Source organism: Rissa tridactyla, chromosome 4, assembly GCF_028500815.1.
Source record: "Rissa tridactyla isolate bRisTri1 chromosome 4, bRisTri1.patW.cur.20221130, whole genome shotgun sequence".
NCBI lineage: Eukaryota > Metazoa > Chordata > Aves > Charadriiformes > Laridae > Rissa > Rissa tridactyla.
Genome location: NC_071469.1, coordinates 63,951,985 through 63,970,815, shown reverse-complemented (window position 1 = coordinate 63,970,815; position 18,831 = coordinate 63,951,985). Strand labels below are relative to the sequence as shown.

The window sequence follows — 18,831 nt, the reverse complement described above, 5'->3', positions numbered from 1 at the left end:
CACATTTCTTCCTTTTTGCAGAGAATTGTGAAAGGCGCAGTTCTTCTGTGCTAAATAATGGGATTTTCCTGCAGTGGGGTGGAAGTCCATTTAGCTGGAAAGTGGATTTCAGCTAAAATACCCAAACCCAGCATTTTAAAATAGGTTTTGTTACATAAAAAATGACAAACATGCTGCATACAAAACGGGGGGGAGACGTTAAGAAAACATGTTTTGCAATTCAAATCGGTAAGATGAAAGTATCATCTGTCGCTAGAGCTGACTGGCAGTCACACCGTAAGTTAGACTTATCAGAGATTATCCTTTCAAACCTCTTTATTCTGGAAGAGGAGACCCTTCTCCCCCGCCACAGCGGGTGCCCCAGCAGGGTCCCTTCTGCAGGTACTGGTGTCCTTTCAGGTGGTGCCTTTCCAGCACCAAATCCTGTATTAGGTTTGTGTGGCAAGGTTTTGGTAGCCAGGGGCTACAGGGGTGGCATCTGTGAGAAGCTGCTCGAAGCTTCCCCCAGGTCCAATACAGCCAATGCCTGATGGCTCCAAGACGGACCCTCTGGCCAAGGCCGAGCCCATCAGCGACAGTGGCAATGCCTCTGTGATAACGCATTTAAGAAGGGGAATAACAGCAACCAGGAGAAAGCAGTGAGAGAAACAACTCTGCAGACACCAAGGTCAGTGAAGAAGGAGGGGGAGGAGGTGCTCCAGGTGCCGGAGCAGAGGTTTCCCTGCAGGCTGTGGTGAACACCATGGTGAGGCAGGCTGACCCCTGCAGCCCATGGAGGTTCATGGTGGAGCACATATCCACCTGCAGCCCGTGGAGGACCCCACGCCAGAGCAGGTGGATGCCTGAAGGAGGCTCCAGCAGGACCTGTGGACCCATGGAGAGAAGAGCCCACGCTGGAGCAGGTTTGCTGGCAGGACTTGTGACCCCGCGGGGGACCCACACTGGAGCAGTCTGTTCCTGAAGGACTGCACCCCGTGGAAGGGACTCACACTGCAGCAGTTCATGAATCACTAAAGCCCCTGGGAAGGACTCACATTGGAGAAGTTCATGGAGGACTGCCTCCTGTGGGAGGGACCCCATGCTGCAGCATGGGGAGCGTGTGAGGAGTCCTCCCGCTGAGAAGGAAGGCGCAGCAGAGACAATGTGAGATGAACTGACTGCGATCCCCATTCCCCATGCCCCTGGGACACTCCGGGGGAAGGAGGTAGAGAAATCGGGAGTACAGTTGAGCCTGGGACAAAGGGAGGAGCTCGGGAAAGGTGTTTTAAGATTTGGGTTTTATTTCTCATTACCCTACTCTTGACTTCTAATTGGCAATAAATTAATTTCCCCGAGTTGACTCTGTTTCATCCATGATGGTAATTGCTGAGGGTCCTTATCTCGACCCACAAGCATCCCGTTTTATTTTCTCTCCCCTGTCCAGCTGAGGAGGGGAGTGACAGAGCGGCTTCGGTGGGCACCTGGTGTCCAGCCAGGGTCAACACACCACAGGCCCTTACCAGTGCAGGGGCACACCAAGCACCACTTTGCCATTGTCCCAGAGAGCAAATTTTAATCTTGAGAGGGATGTCACCTCTGCGATCTACCGGCAGTCATTCGTGTCACGTTTGCTCTCACTGTTTGCCATTTTAATGAAGACACGAGGCTGAGGGTGCTGATGCGTCAAGGCTCAGTGCCGTGACAGCTCCGTGTGATGAGAGACGGGCGAGATGGCAGCTGGGTGGGAAGCGCATGTACTCCGACTCCTACGGTGCTTTGGAGCATCCCCACCGGGGAGGAGGAGGAGCCATGCATCCCCTTTCTCCTGCCAGCAGCCTCAGCCGCTTGCTTTCTGCCTGCCAGAAGCTCCCCCGGGCTGACGCTGCACCAAGGCGTCGGGCGCCGGCGTTGCTGCGCGGGCGGATGCTGCGCCGCGCTTTGTCGCAGCCCAGACAGCCCGCAACTGAATTTGCATTTGGTTTGCTCGCCGGAGCAAGGCAGGGAAGGCCCAAGCGCTGCGAGCCTCTCGTTCCGAATCTCCCCGAAGTTTTTGTAGAGCAGCTGCGAGCCTGCGGGCACGCTGCAGCGGGCTGGGGGACGGGCTGGCTCGCCAGCGCGGGGCCGGCAGGCATGTGCAACAGGCACAACAGGAATGCACACCTGCACCCTGCTCATTAAAGCGATGAGTAAGTGGCTCACAACCACAACGCTGGGATAAACAGAGGCTGGTAGGAGATGCTCGGCCCTTAATGACAGGCTTCGGCGCCTGCTCTGCTGGGTCCGGCATTGCTGCGGGATGGCGGAGGCGACCGCTGCTGGAGCGGGTCCCTCCCGGGATGGCTGCGGGGAAAGAGGGGTGACGCTGAGCATCAGCCTCCACCCCCGGCACGGCGGCGCTTTCGGCCGGAGCTTGCCGGGGCTGCACGCCTGGCGCTGGCGCCGACACCTGGGTGGATGGTTGATGTTGTGCTTCTGCCTACCATGAGGTTTCTCCCCCTGCATCACCCCCGATGGTTCCCGGCTCTGGTTTCCCTCCCCAGTGCCTATAGCTGGGTTTACATCCTGCAAACGGTGGGTTGCAAAGCCAGTACCTGGAGGGACAGAGGGCTTTACACCTTGTTTTCTTACACTATTTGTCCCAGAAACAGGAAGGTTGACATGGACTAAAATTTGCCCGACTGCCAGTGGAAGCCTTTGGCAGCATTGCCCTGGTGCGTCTGCTGTGCTGCCCCAAGCCCTGCAAAGCTTCCCAGGGGCATCTCAGCTCAGGTGAAAACCAGCCTCATTCAGCAGACAAGGTTTTGAGCTTTGCTGCGCCTTTGTTCTGAGGGTACAGCGTCTGGTTTAGGATAGTTACTGGAAACATTTCCTCTCTTAGGCTGCTTTTGAAGTTGTGGCATTACTTCTTCTTAATGAAACATGCAAATTCTGTAAATGCTGTGATTGCATCTCGGGGAATTCAGTCCTGACACAGCTCTGGTTGTAAATATCTAACTGGCACATAATTTAGGGCAGATCCATCCTCATTACCTTTTTCCTCCCTATTTCTTACTGCTCAGAAGATATTTTCCTGGCGCTGGACTTCTGGGAAGCCCACTCAGTTGCAGTCCTTTTTGGCAAACCATGGCAAGATGGGGAAGGAAAAGGATGGGGTTTATTAAACAGCAAAGCTGAAGGTGATTGCAGTGGTATGACATGAACTGATGTTGGCAGATTGCCATGGGAGGGTTTTAACAAGCCAAGAAGAAACCTCCTGCCTTGGCCACTGATAGCTTATGGTCCCACTCAATGATGCTGAATTGCATACGCTGAGATCGCTTTTCACCGCACTTCTGAAGGCTTTGCTTACACGGGATTTATACCTTCTGCCTCCAAAATAGCAGAAAATTATTGGGTATCAGCATCGCACTCTTTGTAGAAAGCTTGTGCTAGCTTTCTGTCATGGTTTTGTTTTTAACTGCAATGCTCACTGCTTCAGGTTTACATCTTGGCAGCAAATTTCCCTTTTTAACCTTCTCACTGTGCGCAAATGCCCCAAACCCCTCTGGTGAGGGGCACTGCACCCACAGCCAGGCTGTCGGCCCCTGCGCAGCCCTGCGTGCTGCTGCCACCCGATTTTGCAGTGATTTGACAGATGAGATGCAAACGAAGAGCCTGCCCGAATAGCTGGTGTAGCCAGATGGCTGAAGACACATGTTGTAATGCCAGTCTGTGCCCAAGGTAAAGTGAGCTGAAGGGTTTTTTACCCTGCGTGAAGACGGGGCAAGCATGGCCTGGCCATCAGCATCACCTCCTGGGCAGCCAGCGGGCAAGTGCTGGCATCGCTCTGCCCCAGCCGCCCAAAAATTCAAGGTGGAAGAGGTAAAATCCAAACGTTTGCAGCTGAACGTTGCGAGAGGATGGGTTACTCTTTAAGAACGACTTGTGCAAGTGGCAGGCATTGAGATCTCCCTCCTCTGGCACTGGTAAAGTAGGAGAAGTTTGGCCTAACTTTTTTGTTGCACAAGTGCTACCAAATGGCACGTCCAGCCAGCACTGCAGGTGGTGAAAAGCAAGTTTCTCGGTAAAATAACTACACCCCATGCTGCAAGGGGGGATAAACACCCTTTCCTCCACATCCTTTACTACACCCTAAGCAGCCCCAAGAAACATGGCCCCTGTTGGACCCAGCCTGTTCAGCATCAGAGCACTAAAAATATTTCAAAATACTGATCTTGAAATTGTTTAGCGTGCTTTGGTCATTAAGCCACCTAACCTACAGGTGGCACGCTCAGGCCAGTGCCCGGATACATGTGAAAGTGATGGTAGCCACTGCAGCACTTACTGGCACATCAGAGGTTAACTTGAGCTGGACAAGGAGTCTGCTCACGCCACAGGGCTTTGGGGTCTGAGCCCCTATCTTCCCCTGTTTTCATAAAACATGAGCTGCAGAGCCCACAGACAAGGCACCTCAATGCCTGTGGTTCGTCAGCTCTGCACCCTTGACTCTGGGACCCCTTCACGGCGCAGGGCAAAGCTCTGGGCATCCCCTGGAGCTTTTAGACTGCCAGCCTTCAAGTGTCACCACCCTGGGGCTTTCCTTGCCCAAACCCATGTGCATTTATCAACCAATCGGATATCTGGAAGGAATCACCAGTATCATTATCCTGCACACTGTGACAAATTCTGTTACGTTTTAATGAAAAAAAAAACCCACAAGAAATGAATATTCACCGGGCGCAGCTGTGCAAGTCAGGCAGATTTTTGAGCACGCACTGGCATAAAGGTTAAGCACTCGGTAATTCAAGTGTCTTCTACACACAGTAATAAAACCTCTTATGATGTATCCAGGAGCAGCTGCTGCCCTTGCTTAGCGAACATAACTGTCTTCTAAAATTATTTTCTATTCATAAGACTTAGAAAGAATGATGTTTTCAAGTTAACGTAACTCAGAGCTGATGACTTCTGTCTCTCAGGCTTTTCCTACTGCTTTAATTATAACAGCGCTTTAACGTTTGCAGTAGAAAACTGCTGAAAATGCATGTCTTGGATTGCAAGTGATGCAAAAACTGCCTTTCGCAGACGTTTGATGTCACAGATGTTCAGTACCGCAAAGCTTAGCTAAAGTGCACCCTAAAAAGTGGTGTGACAACTAAAAACAGACCACTTACAGTTGTAACTTTTCAAAGACGTACTGAACACGTACACGAACACAGTGCTGATTTCAGTACTTCAGCTTTACTGCTGTATTTGCAGTCAGTACAATGGAGCCGCTCCTACAAGACATACACTGATAAACATTTGGATCTCCTACCCGAGCTCGCAGCTTTCATTAAAGCTCCCTTTTAATGGCCAAGTGAGCAAAACAATCCTGGCCACAAATCTGAAGAGGAGCAGCATGTCCCAGAGATGCCTTCGGGCCCTGCTGCTTGCTTGTCCCCCCTGCTGTCCCCAACACCGAGCTCTGTTACCACTGCCCCTTATCTTTGCAGAGACATCAGGAGCTGTTTGACTTTCAATATCAATTAGTTCAGGCAAGTTAGGCGTCTAGTTGAAGTTCCAAGGTGCTCGTGTCTACTTACTCAATAGTCTGAAAAGTCACTTTTAGCTGTTTTCTACAGCTATACCCAACCCAGCAGACACTCACTCCTCTCTGTTCTTACATTAAATGTAGGAACCCGAATGAAGGAAGCAGCGCCCGGAGAAGCCAGCCCACTCAGTACAGTGTCACACGTAACTAGGGAATGACTATAAAACGCCATTTTAATTTTTTTTTAACCGTCATGTAGAAATAGAGGTCAGTGTAAGCTGGAGGGCATTTGCCCTAGTTATAAGCGGTCTGTGCGGGATGTGATTTAGCTGATGCCGTTAGCCCTGGGAGAGACCCAGAAGACTCTCTTCTAGGAAACACTCCAGGAGACTCGCTCCGTGCGTTTGCAGGCCTGGATGTCGGCAGGGTTTTCTTTGTTTGTTTGTTTGTTTGCTTGTTTTAAAGAAAGGCTTTTTAAGCAGAGTTAAAATCCTTTCACACCAGCGCGGCCTTAATGGGTACACACAGCGAGAGGAGCACTTGGTCTCGCAGGCGAGCACACACCAAACCACAGCGTGCATTTTGTAACATCATCCGGGCAGGCTCACAGGCTGTTTGTTTTTTCCCTTTGTCTTAAAACACAATTTGGCAGCCCTCAGTGGCCAATCCATCCCCTGGAGTGTGCAGCTCCCTGCCCAGGAGAAGCAGCAGCCGCCTTTACGAAGACCTCAGATGGTCTTTTAATTCAGCAGCGATTTAATTGCAGCTCTTGCTCCAGGACAGTTTCAAAGAAGACAGCTCAAGGGTCCTGACTACAAAGAGCTTTGGAGTGGGCATTTTGACAATAAACTGTTCTCACCATTGTTCAGGCTCCCCCCTTCCGAAGGCAATGACTCAACTCCACCAGGACTGGCAGGGAGCCTCCAGCTTCTCAAAAACTGGGTAATGAGATTACAGGAGCAGCTCGCAAGGCTTTCGCTCTTCACTGCGAAAGAAACTGCGCTGTAAGAACTTCATGTGCCTCTTTAGGGCCTTCTGATTAGGAGCATCTGCTGAGGGATGGGTTGGAGCCCATCTGGTTGGAAGCCTGGGGTATCTCAGGTGAAAAATACAGAGGGACAAAACACGAATCCAGGAGGAACACATACAATTTTAAACTCCTCTTGGATAAGTTATTACTCTTCAGATATCAAGTAATGATAAATGAAAGGCAAAAAGCTTGCATTTTACCATTTTATGGTGTCTCCATAAGCAGAGAAGAAATAGCACATTATATGTTTGCTCTTAGCAAATATACAGATTGCAATATTTAAGAATGTGTTTGCTCCAAGCTGTTTATAGAGTCAGAAATCATTTTCCATGAGAAAATCCATACGTGGCATTTAATCCTGTAAAGACTTATGTGCCTCCTCTCCGACAGGAGAGGACACTTTTACAGCTTTCATTCCTCCATGCAGAGAAAATACAGTCCAATAATGGGACTTGGTCCAAGAGGGGCATTAAAATTTGTCTCTGCTCATGCAGTAGCGCTTGACAAGGGAGGAGTGGGAATGAGGAAAAAAGGGTGCACTTTTAGACTCCACTTGAGTCTAAAAAGGAAATTTAGAAGATTGTACTGATGAGGACGCCAGGGCTTGTCAAAGCAAAGGTTGCCACCCCTACGGCAACGCCACCAGTTCCCTTGAAAAGACCAGCCTTATGGCTCCCGCATGTATTTATGCGGAGATTTATTAACTGCAGTTACACAACACGAACTTCAGGATTTATCTCCTTGAGACATATATTTTAATTATAACCAAACTGTTTGGGAAACACAATACATATTTCCCTCTACATTTCCCTCCATCTAGTTTCAGAACAGCAATTCTACAGGATACAAGCAGTCCTAGGCACCGTGCAGCGTATCAGACGATGTTTAAACCTCACACCCAGCAACACAGTCTTAACTCTAGTAAAGCAGAGCAGGAGTAAGTTTACATTTACAAAAAATGTAACTGAGTTACACAGAGGCTTCCAAGAAGGACTGAGGTGGGGATTAGCTTGAGTTTAAAAGTTAGAGAAGTAAAAAGGCAAGTACACAAATCAAAGTACACAGTTCTCCACAGTTATCTCAGAGGCGATGGGAACAGTGGTTGAAGAAAATGAGCTGCGGCAAGTCGCCGCTCACTAGGTGGTAAATGCCAAAATATCCCGTTTCAGCACCTAAAGGCTACACAGGGGGAGAACTACTCTACCAGGATCGTATCAACGCTTTCTTGGATGAGATCCGACTCCAGTATACATTCATCTAAGTGCTCTTGGGATAAACTGGAGCTTTTCCCCACGCTCTCGCTGTCACAGTAAGGATGAAACCTGGGGGTCGCGGGGCTCTCCAGCCGCTGGCAGCGGCTGTATTTGTGCTGTTTCTCTCTGTGTGTGTACATGTGTTCGAGCAGCTGGCTCTTCCGGAAAAACGTGCGGCCGCAGACGGTGCAACTGATTTTTCTCTTCCTTGAGAAAGAAAAGTTACAGTTCAACTCCACCGGTTCGTGGTCCTTGGAGATGAGGGAGAGCTGGCCGATCTGCAGAGGCTCCAGGTCGCTGCAGCTCGGATGCTCCAGCTGATGCTCATCCTCCTTGAGAAGGAAAGCCCCGAGCCGGTGGCCATCCCCAGCTTCCCTGTCCTCAGCCAGAGGCTGGACTTCCCCCAGGTCGCTGCTCTCCAGGATAGAGGCCGGCACGCCGAACGGCAGCGAGCCCGAGACGTGGGTGTGCAAGTGCTGCCGCAGCCCCCCCCGGGAGTCAAAACGCTCCCCACAGTAGTGACACAGGTGCACCTTGAGGCTGGCCTTAGCAAAGACGGGGCTTGCTACCTCCGGAGAAGGAGGGGTGCAGCTCTGGGACACCACGGGCTCCGAGTCGCACCTCTCCTGCTTTATGGAGACCGAGAGCTTCGGACGCTCTTCCACCGGCTTGGCGAGAGCAGCGGGCTGAGCAGAAGGGCGAGCGACCTGCTGGTCGAGGGAGCTGTCGTCCAGGCCGATGGCCAGAGAGAGCTGGAGCTGCGGGTGGTCGCCCTGGGCAGTGGACCTGCTGCCTGCCTTGGGCAGATTCTCCTTCGCTCCCAGGCGTTCCTTCGCCGGTTTGTGGGCGGTCGAGATCTGGATGCCGTACAAGTTTGAAGACTGGACGGGCTCTGGGGAGAACACTTGGTTCATCTCGATGGCGATATGGGAGAGGTGGTCTGCATGGAGAAAGCGGATGCCCTCCTCCAGTCGGCTCTGGCTGACGCTCTGCTTTGGCCCTTTCCCCGTGTACATGATATGCAACAAGTAACTAAATATATCAGGCTGGATGTCCGCAGGCTGAATCTTTATGCATTCGCTGAAACAAGACAGATGATTAAGTACATACAGGGCTCCAAATTACAGTCCCGATTCACTAACCTGCCCGCTCGTTGGCTCCGCCGTTTGCCGTGAGAGCGCGCAGGCTGCTGCCTGCCTCCCGGGCCGCAAGCAGCAGCGCTCCCCGCCAACACCTGCGGAAGGGCATGTGCCCTGTTTGCACAGCAAAGTGCCCGAGCGTGTGTTTATCCCTGCGATTATAACGACCGTGCACACAACCGCAGCCAGGGACGGCGAGGGCGGCCGGCCCCCGGTCAGCCCGTCACTCGCCCGCACAGCCAATTGCTGCTGCACAGTACCGCAGCCATGCCATGCAAGCCACACGTCACCGGTGTGTGCCACTCCAGTAATACGAGGCAAAGAATACTTGTGTGCTTAAGTAATAAATTCAGCTGCCGCGACTGTGTAATCTTTATGAGCTTTGCACTTAAGTGTCAGTAAACAACGTCTATCAGAAAGGAAATTAACTGATCTTCTCACTTCCAGCCGAAGGGCTACATGGCCAATGGCGAACGATTACCTTGCAAAGGTGCTGGGGGCCACGGCCCTCAAAAAGGAAAGGGAATGGAGAAGGGTTTAATCGATTACAAGCAGCAAGCTCCAGCTCAGAGGCGAGATTAGACCTTGGCACCGCCATCGTTATACCTGCAGAACCACTCCTGACCCAGCCAGGTGAAGCATCTGAACAGCAGCTTGAAATAAATTGATGATCTCAGTCTCGGGCCTTATCTGCAAGAGTCTGAAGCGCAGAACAGCGATAAGGCTATGGCTTCTCGATTGCTTCAAGCCCATGGGTTCCTACCAGAAGGGACAGTCCCACCCAGCAAGCTTGCCTACAAGCTAACGCAAAGCAATGGACGCGCTGCTTATGGGCAAGAGGTACCTGCACACCCCTAAATTGCCAATCTGTGAGGTCTCACTGCAGGAGGACCGTGGTACTTACATGTTTATTTTCTCTGGTCACGCAAATGTCTCATCTCCAAAATGCAGGGCCTGATGTTGGCGTATGCTGACTAAGAGGGTGGTTTTAAAGGACAGCACATTCTGGACTGGGAATGTTTAGAGAGACGAGGCTTGTGCTGGGTTAGGAAAATAATCTCAGACCATCTAACATCCCCACTTATGCTCTTTTAGACTTTAATACCTTAAGAAAGGGGAAAAAGGGGAAAGCTGAGCAGAGTAGTTAACAGGCAGGAGGAGAGCTGTCTGTCCTTACCTCGTCTGATGAATAAATATCATCTTAAAATAGTTTGAAAAAGCAGCGAGCACCGCTCTGTGGGCTTTGAAGTAAACATCTCCAATGGCAACTGTGCAGTCACACAGAAAGCCAAACTCCCGCTGCATGTTCAGCTGCTGGAGGAGGAGGACGCTGTGGCCGGTCGTATCCATGGCGTGCCTGAGAGCAAGAGAACGAGATGTTCATCTCATGAAGAAATCACGGAGCTCCCGAAGGCTCAAATGTGTGTTTCTCACCACTGAAACCAGACGGGCGCCCAGCATAGAGCACGGCCTCGCAAAGCCTCTTCCCGCCTCCAGATGGTCCCTGACCCCCGATTTAATAATTTCTCTTACAGATACCACCACCAGTGCCCAAACAACCCCACGTTCCCTGAGCTCAAAACCTACTCGTGACTTTTCCATGTCCCGGCTACAAGCAGAGCTGTTTCTTCCACAAATTTAACAACGCCCCGCGGCGCACCGGCACCGACTTGAATCGCGGCCGGCGTTTTCCCTCTGGCCTCGGATCGTGCTTTCTACCGCCCCACCGACCGCGCTGGGCCACCGCTCCCCGCGCTGCCCGGAGCCCCTGCGGCCACCGCTCCCCGCGCTCCCCGGGCCCGGAGCCGCCGCCGCGGCGGGGGAGCGGGGCTGGCGGCGGCCGCTCACAGAGGGGCCCTGTACCGCCCAACAAAGCCCCTATTGTGCCGAGCCGCCCTCACCCCGCGCCGCCCGGCCTCGCCAGCGGCCCCTTTGCAAACAAATGCTGATATTTCCTATTGTTTCAGATGAAAATTATTTGGGGGGGGTGGGGGGGAAGGGGGTGAGCAGCGGGGGGAGGTGGCGAGCGCAGCATCCCCGGGGGTGCGTAACCAGCGCCCGGCCCGGCCCGGCCCGGCCCCCGCGGTTCCCCCACGCCCGCGCAACCGCTTACCCGCGCGGAAGCGCCGCGCTGAGCCCGGCCCGGCGGATGGGGTGGGCGCTGCCCCCCCCCCAGCCCCGCGCTTCCTGCTGCCGCCGCCGCCGCCGGGGCGGGATGGGCCGGGCCGAGCCGAGCCGCGCCGCCCCCGCCGCGCCGCTTCGCCTGGAAAAAGTGAGGGCGGCCCCTTGCGCGGCTGCTGCGCGGCCCGGCGGTGGGATGGGATGGGATGGGATGGGATGGGATGGGATGGGCGCGGCGCTGCCCGGCTGCCGGCGGCGCGCACCGCACCGCACCGCACCGCACCGCACCCCACTGCAGCGGGCGGCCGCAGCCCCTGAGGGAGGGACCGTGCTCACCCCCGAGTGGGGCTTTTGGGGGTGTTTTCCTCTGCGCTGCCAGAGACCCCACCCGGGGCTGGGGGACTTCGCTTCTTAAATCACCCCGCGACAGAGCGTCATCTGCTGAGCCCCTCGGATCTTGGTGGAGGGGTGCTTTTTTTTGGTGTGTGTGTGTTGGTTTGGTGTTTTTAACAGAAAAAACCTCTGTAACAGGCGCCTCCCCGGTCTGCCTGCTCATGAAAATGGACGTGGAGATACGATCTGGCTTCCCCCCCCCACGTCTGCGGCCTCAGTGCTTTCTTTAACCACCGGTGAATCCTGTGGACGCACCATTTCTCTCTCAGGCCTCCTCCAATCTCTTATTAATTTTTAAACCAGGGGTTATTTTGGGCGAGAGCAGCCACGCTGGGTCGGGCTGCAGCTGGGTGCAGCAGGGCCCTGCAGAGGAGGGGGCAGAGGCAGAGGAGGGGGCGCAGACAGAGAAAGGGGCGCAGGCAGAGGAGGGGGTTCAGGCAGGCAGTGTCACCCCCACCCTGAGGATCCTGGTCTGTCCCCCTGAGCCACAGCCTGCCCTGTGGCGTTCAATACAATCTTTGAGGCATCTTTCCCATGAATTTTAACAAATTGCTTTCTGAACCTGCTTAAACTTCAAGTCCCTGCAAGCCTCCTGCTGTCACCAGGTTAATTTGATGTCCACTGGTTGTTTTTTTTGGCAGGAAAAGGCAGTGAAAATCGCTGTTTGTGTGCTTTCTAGATGTTTTTTTGGTGCAGTTTCAGAGATCTATCATGCCTGCCTCCTCGGTGTCTCTCCTTGGCTCAGGGCCTCTGCAGAAGACATTTGGATCATCCCTCTGGGTTTTCTCTCAGCGTTTCATACTTTGCAGTTGACTTTCCTATTGCAGTCCTGTAATTGTGATTTTTTTTTTTTTAATTGGGCTGTTCCTGAATCTTTAGGGCAAAAAATGCCCCTGCCCCCCCCGGAATCCAGCATTTGTGGGGCTGTTTCCAGTGGTGCCTCGAGGTGGCCTGAGCCTGGGCGGAGGATGGAGATGGGCTGAGATAAGACGAAGCGTAGGCTCCGAAGTGTTTTCCTTCATGCAGTGTTTGCTGCTTCTCCCAGTGGCCAGTACAGCTTTCTCTTTGCCATTGTTCTGTGTTTTATTTCTTCTGTTTTAAATAAAAATGCTCAAAGAGCTCGGGGACCATCTTTCCCTCCTGTGTTTGCGCAGCAGCAGGATTGAGAGTCGATGGAGCTATAATCCCACTGCTCCCATAAATACCGGTAGCCGCTTTTCTTCCCCCAAAAGGTTGGCAGTAGGTGGCTCAAGGTTTTGTACTCCGTTCTGGGTTATTTAACATATTTATTAACCCGCATGCAGAGTGACTTGCTATTTGCAGATGGCATGTTATTTATTTAAATGATTAATTATTTACATGTTATTTAGGTTGACTCTGGTCCAAAGAGGACTTTGAAGAGCTTCAGAGAAACTGGAGCCAAAATGATGGAAGCAACAATGAGAAACAAAATTTGGTGTTTTGCTATAAAATGCAGGCGGTGATATCATATGCCTTGGCAGATATAAACTGATACAGCCTACGCTGATGGGTCAAATAAGAGACCAGGAGATAATCGCAGCTATCTTGATGAGCACTTCTACTCACTCCTCCTCTGTGGCCAGAAAATAATAATTAAAAAAGTAAATTAGAAAGGCAAGTTTGGTGGGAGGGCACCGAGAGAATGGAGTCTGTGAAAAGGGGGGAGCTGCCTTGTGCCCCATCTTACCGGAGGTGGCAGGAGCTCCCGGTGTGACGCACATGGGAGGGCTGGGACGGAGCGAGAGGCTGCATGAGCCCTGCATGGGCGCTCTGTGCTTATGCTGCCCTGACATCTGTAAGGAGCTGGGGAGAAAAAGACCCTTAAACCGTGCGGAAAACAACTTTTCAGCGTCATTTGAAAACCGCGACTGTGTGTCAGCTTATGGAGGCCATTTATTTAACTTCCTATAAAACAGGAAAACCTACAGAGAAGTTGCACTGTGGGGGTCCCTCCACCTCTCGCAGGGCCTGGCGCCTTATAGCCACAGAGGTTTTTTTCCCTTCAGCCAAGGCTGCGGCATGGTGAGGCAGGAAATGAGGGGATTTTTTTGAGACACATTTTGAAAGCTCCACTTTTATTCCGTAGCGCTTAGAAAATCCCCAGACAGACCCAGATGATGTCCCATTTGGAAACTAGGATTCTAGTCCTGTTTGCTTTCACAGTGGAAGGATGCTGCAGGAAAACCTTGGGAATCATTGAAGCAGGGATTGGTGCTGGTACATTTTAACATTGGTGCGCTTTATTTTGTTGTGCTTTTTTTGGGTTACTTTTGTCATTTTCAAACTTGTAATCAAATCTCTTAACTTTGCTACAATAAAATTTTCCCCTTCAGTTTCCCTGGAGCTAAGAGGTATCTCGGATAGTTTGCAGCAAACATAAAACCAGCGGTATCTCTCGAAACTATGTCCGAATGAAGGGGCTGTGAAGATTAAACACTTCCGATGCTTGCGCTGAATGGCAAATGTCACTTTGGGGGTGGAAAAGTCAAGTGGCAAGACCGTGAGGAAAGCCTGACCTGGCAGATGTTTTCTCGCAGCCCTGTGGCAGGTAGCAGGGGAGCTGCCCCCGGCGTCAGGAAATCCCTTTTGCTCACACGGGCCAGTTCGAGAGGAGCTGGATGTTGTTAGATGGGAGAGGTCCAGAGAGCGATGGGAAGAGGGCCTGGGAAAGCTCCCAGGGAGAAAGGAATTAAAAAAAGAGCTGTCCTCGGGATCCGCGATAAAGCATGGCAGTAGCTGCCAGCCCCTGCGCTCCCTGCATCATCCTAAAACTCCCAGAGGGAAGGTGGTGATATTAACGTGTGAAATCGCAGCAAAAAGGAAATACTTTTTCATGCAACTCCCAGTTGCTTTTCTTGCAACTTGCAATTAAACTGTCACACGGAGGAGGCCGTAGGGCTGCGAGTAGAGAACTCCACATGGGTAACCGACACTTCCCCGTTGCCACCAGTCACGGCTGCTTTGAGGGGAAAAAGGAGAGGACACCCCCATCTGCGGGGGGAGACCGGCTGCTCGGGGAAGGGGGGTCTCCGGCGGGGTCTCCGCGGGGGCCGGCAGCGGGGGTCCCGCCGGGGCGGAGGATGCGCCGCTCCAGGTCCCCCGCCATGCGCGCCGGGGGGTGTCGGGGAGGGGGGGGACATCGGAGGGGCCGGGCTTGCGGCACATGGGGAGGGGGGCGCCGGCAGCGCCGGGCCGGGCCGCGCCGCGCCGCCCCGGCGGCATGGGAGGAGAGGGGAGCGCGGCAGGGAGCCGCCCGCCGGGCCCCGGCATTGGCGGCGGCGCAGCAGCGCTGGCAGCGGCGGGGCCGGGAGCCGCCGGCCGCCGAGGGGAGGGGTCCGGCTCCGTGCGGTCGCGGCGGAGCCGGCGCTGCGGCAGCAGCAGGCGCGGCGGGGCGGAAGTCCTTTGTTGCAGCCGCGGCGGCAGCAGCAGCAGCAGCAGCGGCGGGAGCGGCGCGGGCAGCTCCCCCTCGGCGGCCGCCGCCTCCTCCTGCTCCTCTCCCCGCGGGTAAGCGGGGCTGCGCGCCCCTCCGCGCTCTGGGGAAGGGGCGGGAGGGGGGAGGGTGGGGGGGGAGGCGGCGCGGCGGCCGCAGCTCCGCCGGCGGCGGGAGGTGGGAAGTGCCGAGCGGCGCCGGCCGCGGCATGGCCCGGCACGGCCCGCCATAGTGGCGCGGCGCTGCCAGGTAGGGGCTTTCCGAGACGGCGGCCGGTCCCTGGCCGGCGGCCGCCGCGGTGACCTTGCGCCCGGCGGCCTGGCGAGGCGCGGCGCGGCGCGGCCCGGGCTTGGCGAGGGCCGAGCGGCGGGTCCGGCGCGGTTCTCCCGCCGCGCTCCACCTGCGGGGCGGGCGGCGGAGGCGGGCGCGGCGCCCGGCGGCGGCGGGGCCCTGCGGAAGCGGGGGGGCGGGGTGGGGGGGTCGGGGGATGCTGCGGCGCTGGGCCGGGGCGCCGGCGCTGGAAAACGAGAAGCGGCCTAGGGAGGTGCGGGGGCGTGAGGCGGGGAAGGGCACCGCGCTGCCCTATTTACTCTGGGGCTTCGAGTCACGTTAAACATCTCGAGTGCCGTTATCGCCGCCTAGACCCGTCCCGTCCCGCCACCCCTCCCGCCAGCAGGCCGGCGGGTCCGAGCTGCCTTCTCTTTTTTTTTTTTTCTTTCTTTAAAAAAAAAAAAAAAACAACAAAAAGAAACCCACAAAAGCAACCCTCAAAACTTCGAGTGAGTTGCAGTAGTTTAGCGAAAAACTGAGCTGCAGCCTGGAGGGAATGCTCCACCCTGCCAGGCGGGAGACTTGGGTTTCACTCGGGGCTGGCAGGGCACGGGATCGCCTTGGAGGCGGCTGGGAAGGAAGGGGAATAGTTTTGTCACTTAAAAACAAGCCCTGTGTCGCTCTGGGAGCAGTGTCGAAAGTCTTGTCCCTTAAAGGACTCCTCTTTTCTTCCCGGATAGAAAGGTAGTAAAAAGAACAGAGGAAAGGGGACTGAAAACACTGTGGGTTTGGGGCTGGGCTTTTATTCCTTTCTTTTTTTTTTCAGGATTTTTTTGTAACTCAGACTCCCAAGTTTGGCCTATTTTTCGGCTGATAGACGAGTGCCGGTTCCTCTTGACACGTAGGCATTGGTAAATAGATAGCCTGGGTTGGATGCTGCTTAGTATTTGGATATTTCCTGCCGGATTATGTCATTTGCTTGCATTATTTCCCTTGCACTAGAGTATCGCAAGGTATAGCACATACTGCAGAACTACTGAGGGCTGCAACAGTGTGGTGTTCCTTAGGCATTTAATTACATTAAACAAACATTCCTTTAATTAAAGGTGTTTGTTTAACATTCCTCATTACAGCTCTTGGAAAAACCCACACAGCAGCCGTGAGCAGGGGGGATGCGGGCTTCTCATTTTTACCGAATTACAACTGCAGCTTTTATGGCAAGCGGGGGAGAGGCGTTGAGACCATATGGCCGTGGGGAAAACCGGCCAAACGCGAACGGTTGCAGCGCTGGCAGAGATTTTCCAAGGCAGCAGCGTAGCAAGTTGACGAGGTTGTGGAGAGATTTTTGGATGACTGGCCAGAAAACCCGAGGAGTAACAAGTCATATTCGTTGCACTCTGCTGCTGTTTGAGGTAGCAGGGAGCCAGCAGGCACCGGGGGGGCTGAATGGATGAGGGGTGGCTGCAGGACGATGTAGATAATGAAGACATGGGTTGGTGCTGCGTGGGAAGCTTGTAGAAGTAATAGAAGCCCCTTCTTCCTGGTAGCCGGAAAGTTTTATGTGGAATAAGATCCCAGACTCCAGCTCTGCTTGCACAAGTCATTTCTTCATGCCATGTTGTCACTGTTGTTACAGGAGTTTGCAGCAATTGTGTTGAGAGTGCTCGTGTCAGCCAGTGACTTGGGTTTTCAGTGCCTTCTGGCTTGAATGTGTAAGATTGATAGCTTCTTTCACAGATTTCCATTGCTGCTGACAGTGGACAGCCCTGAAATTCTGGGATGGACAAAGCCTTAGCAGTTACTGATCTGCTGTATGGAAACAAAATAGCTGCTCAGAATTGAGATAATGAAAGTTTCCTGATAAAAATCCCGGTGTCCTTTCTTGTAGTCGTCACAGCTGGACCTCTCACTAGAGCCCTTCTGGACCTTACACGCAGGTAGCGTGAGAAGCCGCCTGTGCATTTTTCAGTTTGACCAGTGGTTCCCCAATGGTTGGGTTATCCTGTCCTGCCTCTGCTTGGGCACGGTAAACACCGTCACTCAAAGAGTTCTGCTGCAGAGACGGCGTGTGGGCACAACAGCTGACATAATTTGCATGAAGACCATTTATATCCTCAAATTTGTCTGGTAATTTTTTCTTTGTGCATGTTGTGCCATTGCAAAACTCTATAATTAGCTGGTTGTTGCCTTTCCCCCCCATATTAAACCTGTTTCATTGGATGGAGACCTTAGCAGCATTTTTTTTGTTTGTTTGTCCGTTTTTTTAATGTGCTGCAAGTAAAACGTGAAGCATTTAGGACCAGAAAGAGCCAACGAAATCTGTAGTCTGACCTGTGTGTCACAAGGTACCGTGCTTCGTTCATGTGCATCCAGCAAGTTGTTATGCCAAAATATGACTTGTATTTAGCCAAGTATGCTTTCCTGGAAGGCACGTGTGTCTCCATTTGAGGGTCTCGAGAGATGGCTAAACCACTAAGATGTCTTGAAATTGAAAGTTAGGGTAACTTGGACAGCCTAGATAAAAAGGCTCATCTCTCTGCTACAAGGCATTAATGGGGTGTCATAATTTTTTTCCCCACTAATTGTTTCTTTTAAACGCATCATTACCATGTTGCCTGACAACTTTTTACAACTGTAAAGGTGTCAGATAAAAGATAACTGTGACTTTCTAGAGTAATCTTTTGTGGCTAGCAAGTTACTTTAAAAGACTGCATAAGCTCTCTCTAGTACTTTTACTCCATCGATCTGATATAAAGGTATTTGAAGTTGAGGTGGGGCTTTAGTGTGAACTCCGTTTTCTTAATTTACTCACTCATGCTTTTTTGACACCTTATTCCTTGTCTTTCAGGGAGCGCTCTTACCCAAGAACAACTTAACTAATTCTCAATTAGCAGCTGAGAATCATAACTTGCTAAATTTTGATGGCTGTTTCTCATTTGCGGACGCGGATGCTGAATCAGCGGAGAACTGCCTGTTGAGGAGGGGATCGAGTGGCTCCGATGGCTCGTGGTTGGGGGCTTTGGAGCATCTTTCCCTGGTTCAGGTCTAGCCCAAGTGTCAGCTGAAACTTGTTTTTTGCCAACCACCAGATATACGTTGGCCACAAGTCTGTTTAAAATGAGTTGATTCAGCCATCAGGATGTGTCTGGAGATGAGTATCTACATCATTGGAAACGGCTTCACAACTAGCACGCCTGAAGGCAGCTGATTGGAAGGGCTATGGGAGGAGGATAAATTATACCTTTAGTTCTACGTAGCCTGAATAATGGAGCTTAATTAGCTTTTCCCTGGCAGTGCACGGAATTCCCATAATTGTTTTAATTCATGATCAAGGCTACGCTTGCAATGCAAACTGCATCTTATCCATACCCGCTGTTGAAGTGGGCAGTGGTCACCTGCCCCCAAGTTCTTTGCTGTTTTTGCAACACTTGTGTAAACTGACACACCTTCTTGGATTCTACGGTACCAGAACAGTTTCAGGTGCTTCCTCTTGAGTGTGTTTAGATAAAAGTTGTAGCCTGTTGACCACTCTGTGTCCGATGCACTAGCTGAACTCCTAAGCTTCTCAGGCATCGTGCGAAGAATTTAGACATGTCGTGCAGGATTTTCTCCTGAGCATCCAAACGCTGTCACTTAGGAATCCACATTTTTTGGTGGATCTGACCCACAGAGACAAAATAACTCTT

General features: G+C 52.7%; 2 protein-coding genes across 11 annotated transcripts in view; one reads left to right on the top strand and one right to left on the bottom strand.

Annotated features, from left to right (window-relative positions):
• Positions 1–6,887: 6,887 nt before the first annotated feature.
• Positions 6,888–11,126, bottom strand: ZBTB25 (zinc finger and BTB domain containing 25). 3 transcript variants are annotated; one of them, XM_054198830.1, is made up of 3 exons: positions 11,024–11,126; positions 10,088–10,267; positions 6,888–8,851 (listed from the first exon to the last, which is right to left on the bottom strand). In XM_054198830.1, exons 2-3 carry the CDS (start codon positions 10,258–10,260, stop codon positions 7,714–7,716), a joined length of 1,311 nt encoding a protein of 436 aa, XP_054054805.1. In that variant the 5' UTR covers positions 10,261–10,267; positions 11,024–11,126; the 3' UTR covers positions 6,888–7,713. The 3 variants fall into 3 exon arrangements, with proteins under 3 accessions (XP_054054805.1, XP_054054804.1, XP_054054806.1); XM_054198829.1 differs by lacking the exon at positions 11,024–11,126 and adding an exon at positions 10,812–10,867; XM_054198831.1 differs by lacking the exon at positions 11,024–11,126 and adding an exon at positions 10,498–10,623.
• Positions 11,126–18,831, top strand: part of ZBTB1 (zinc finger and BTB domain containing 1) — a 28,278-nt gene continuing 20,572 nt past the window's right edge. For 6 of the 8 annotated variants that reach the window (XR_008465976.1, XM_054198827.1, XM_054198824.1 and 3 more), the window contains exon 1: positions 14,743–14,949. The gene's annotated coding sequence lies outside the window, so the exon portion shown is untranslated. Of the gene's footprint in view, positions 11,183–14,742; positions 14,950–15,046; positions 15,125–18,831 lie in introns of those variants that run through there. The other 2 variants (XM_054198823.1, XM_054198822.1) reach the window with 2 other exon arrangements.

Excerpts from the sequence above, each read along its gene's own strand:
- ZBTB25 (XM_054198830.1), bottom strand. The coding sequence starts at position 10,260 with ATGGATACGACCGGCCACAGCGTCCTCCTCCTCCAGCAGCTGAACATG. Across the intron at positions 8,852-10,087 it reads ATATTTATTCATCAGACGAG|CGAATGCATAAAGATTCAGC; the intron begins GTAAGGACAGAC and ends GTCTTGTTTCAG.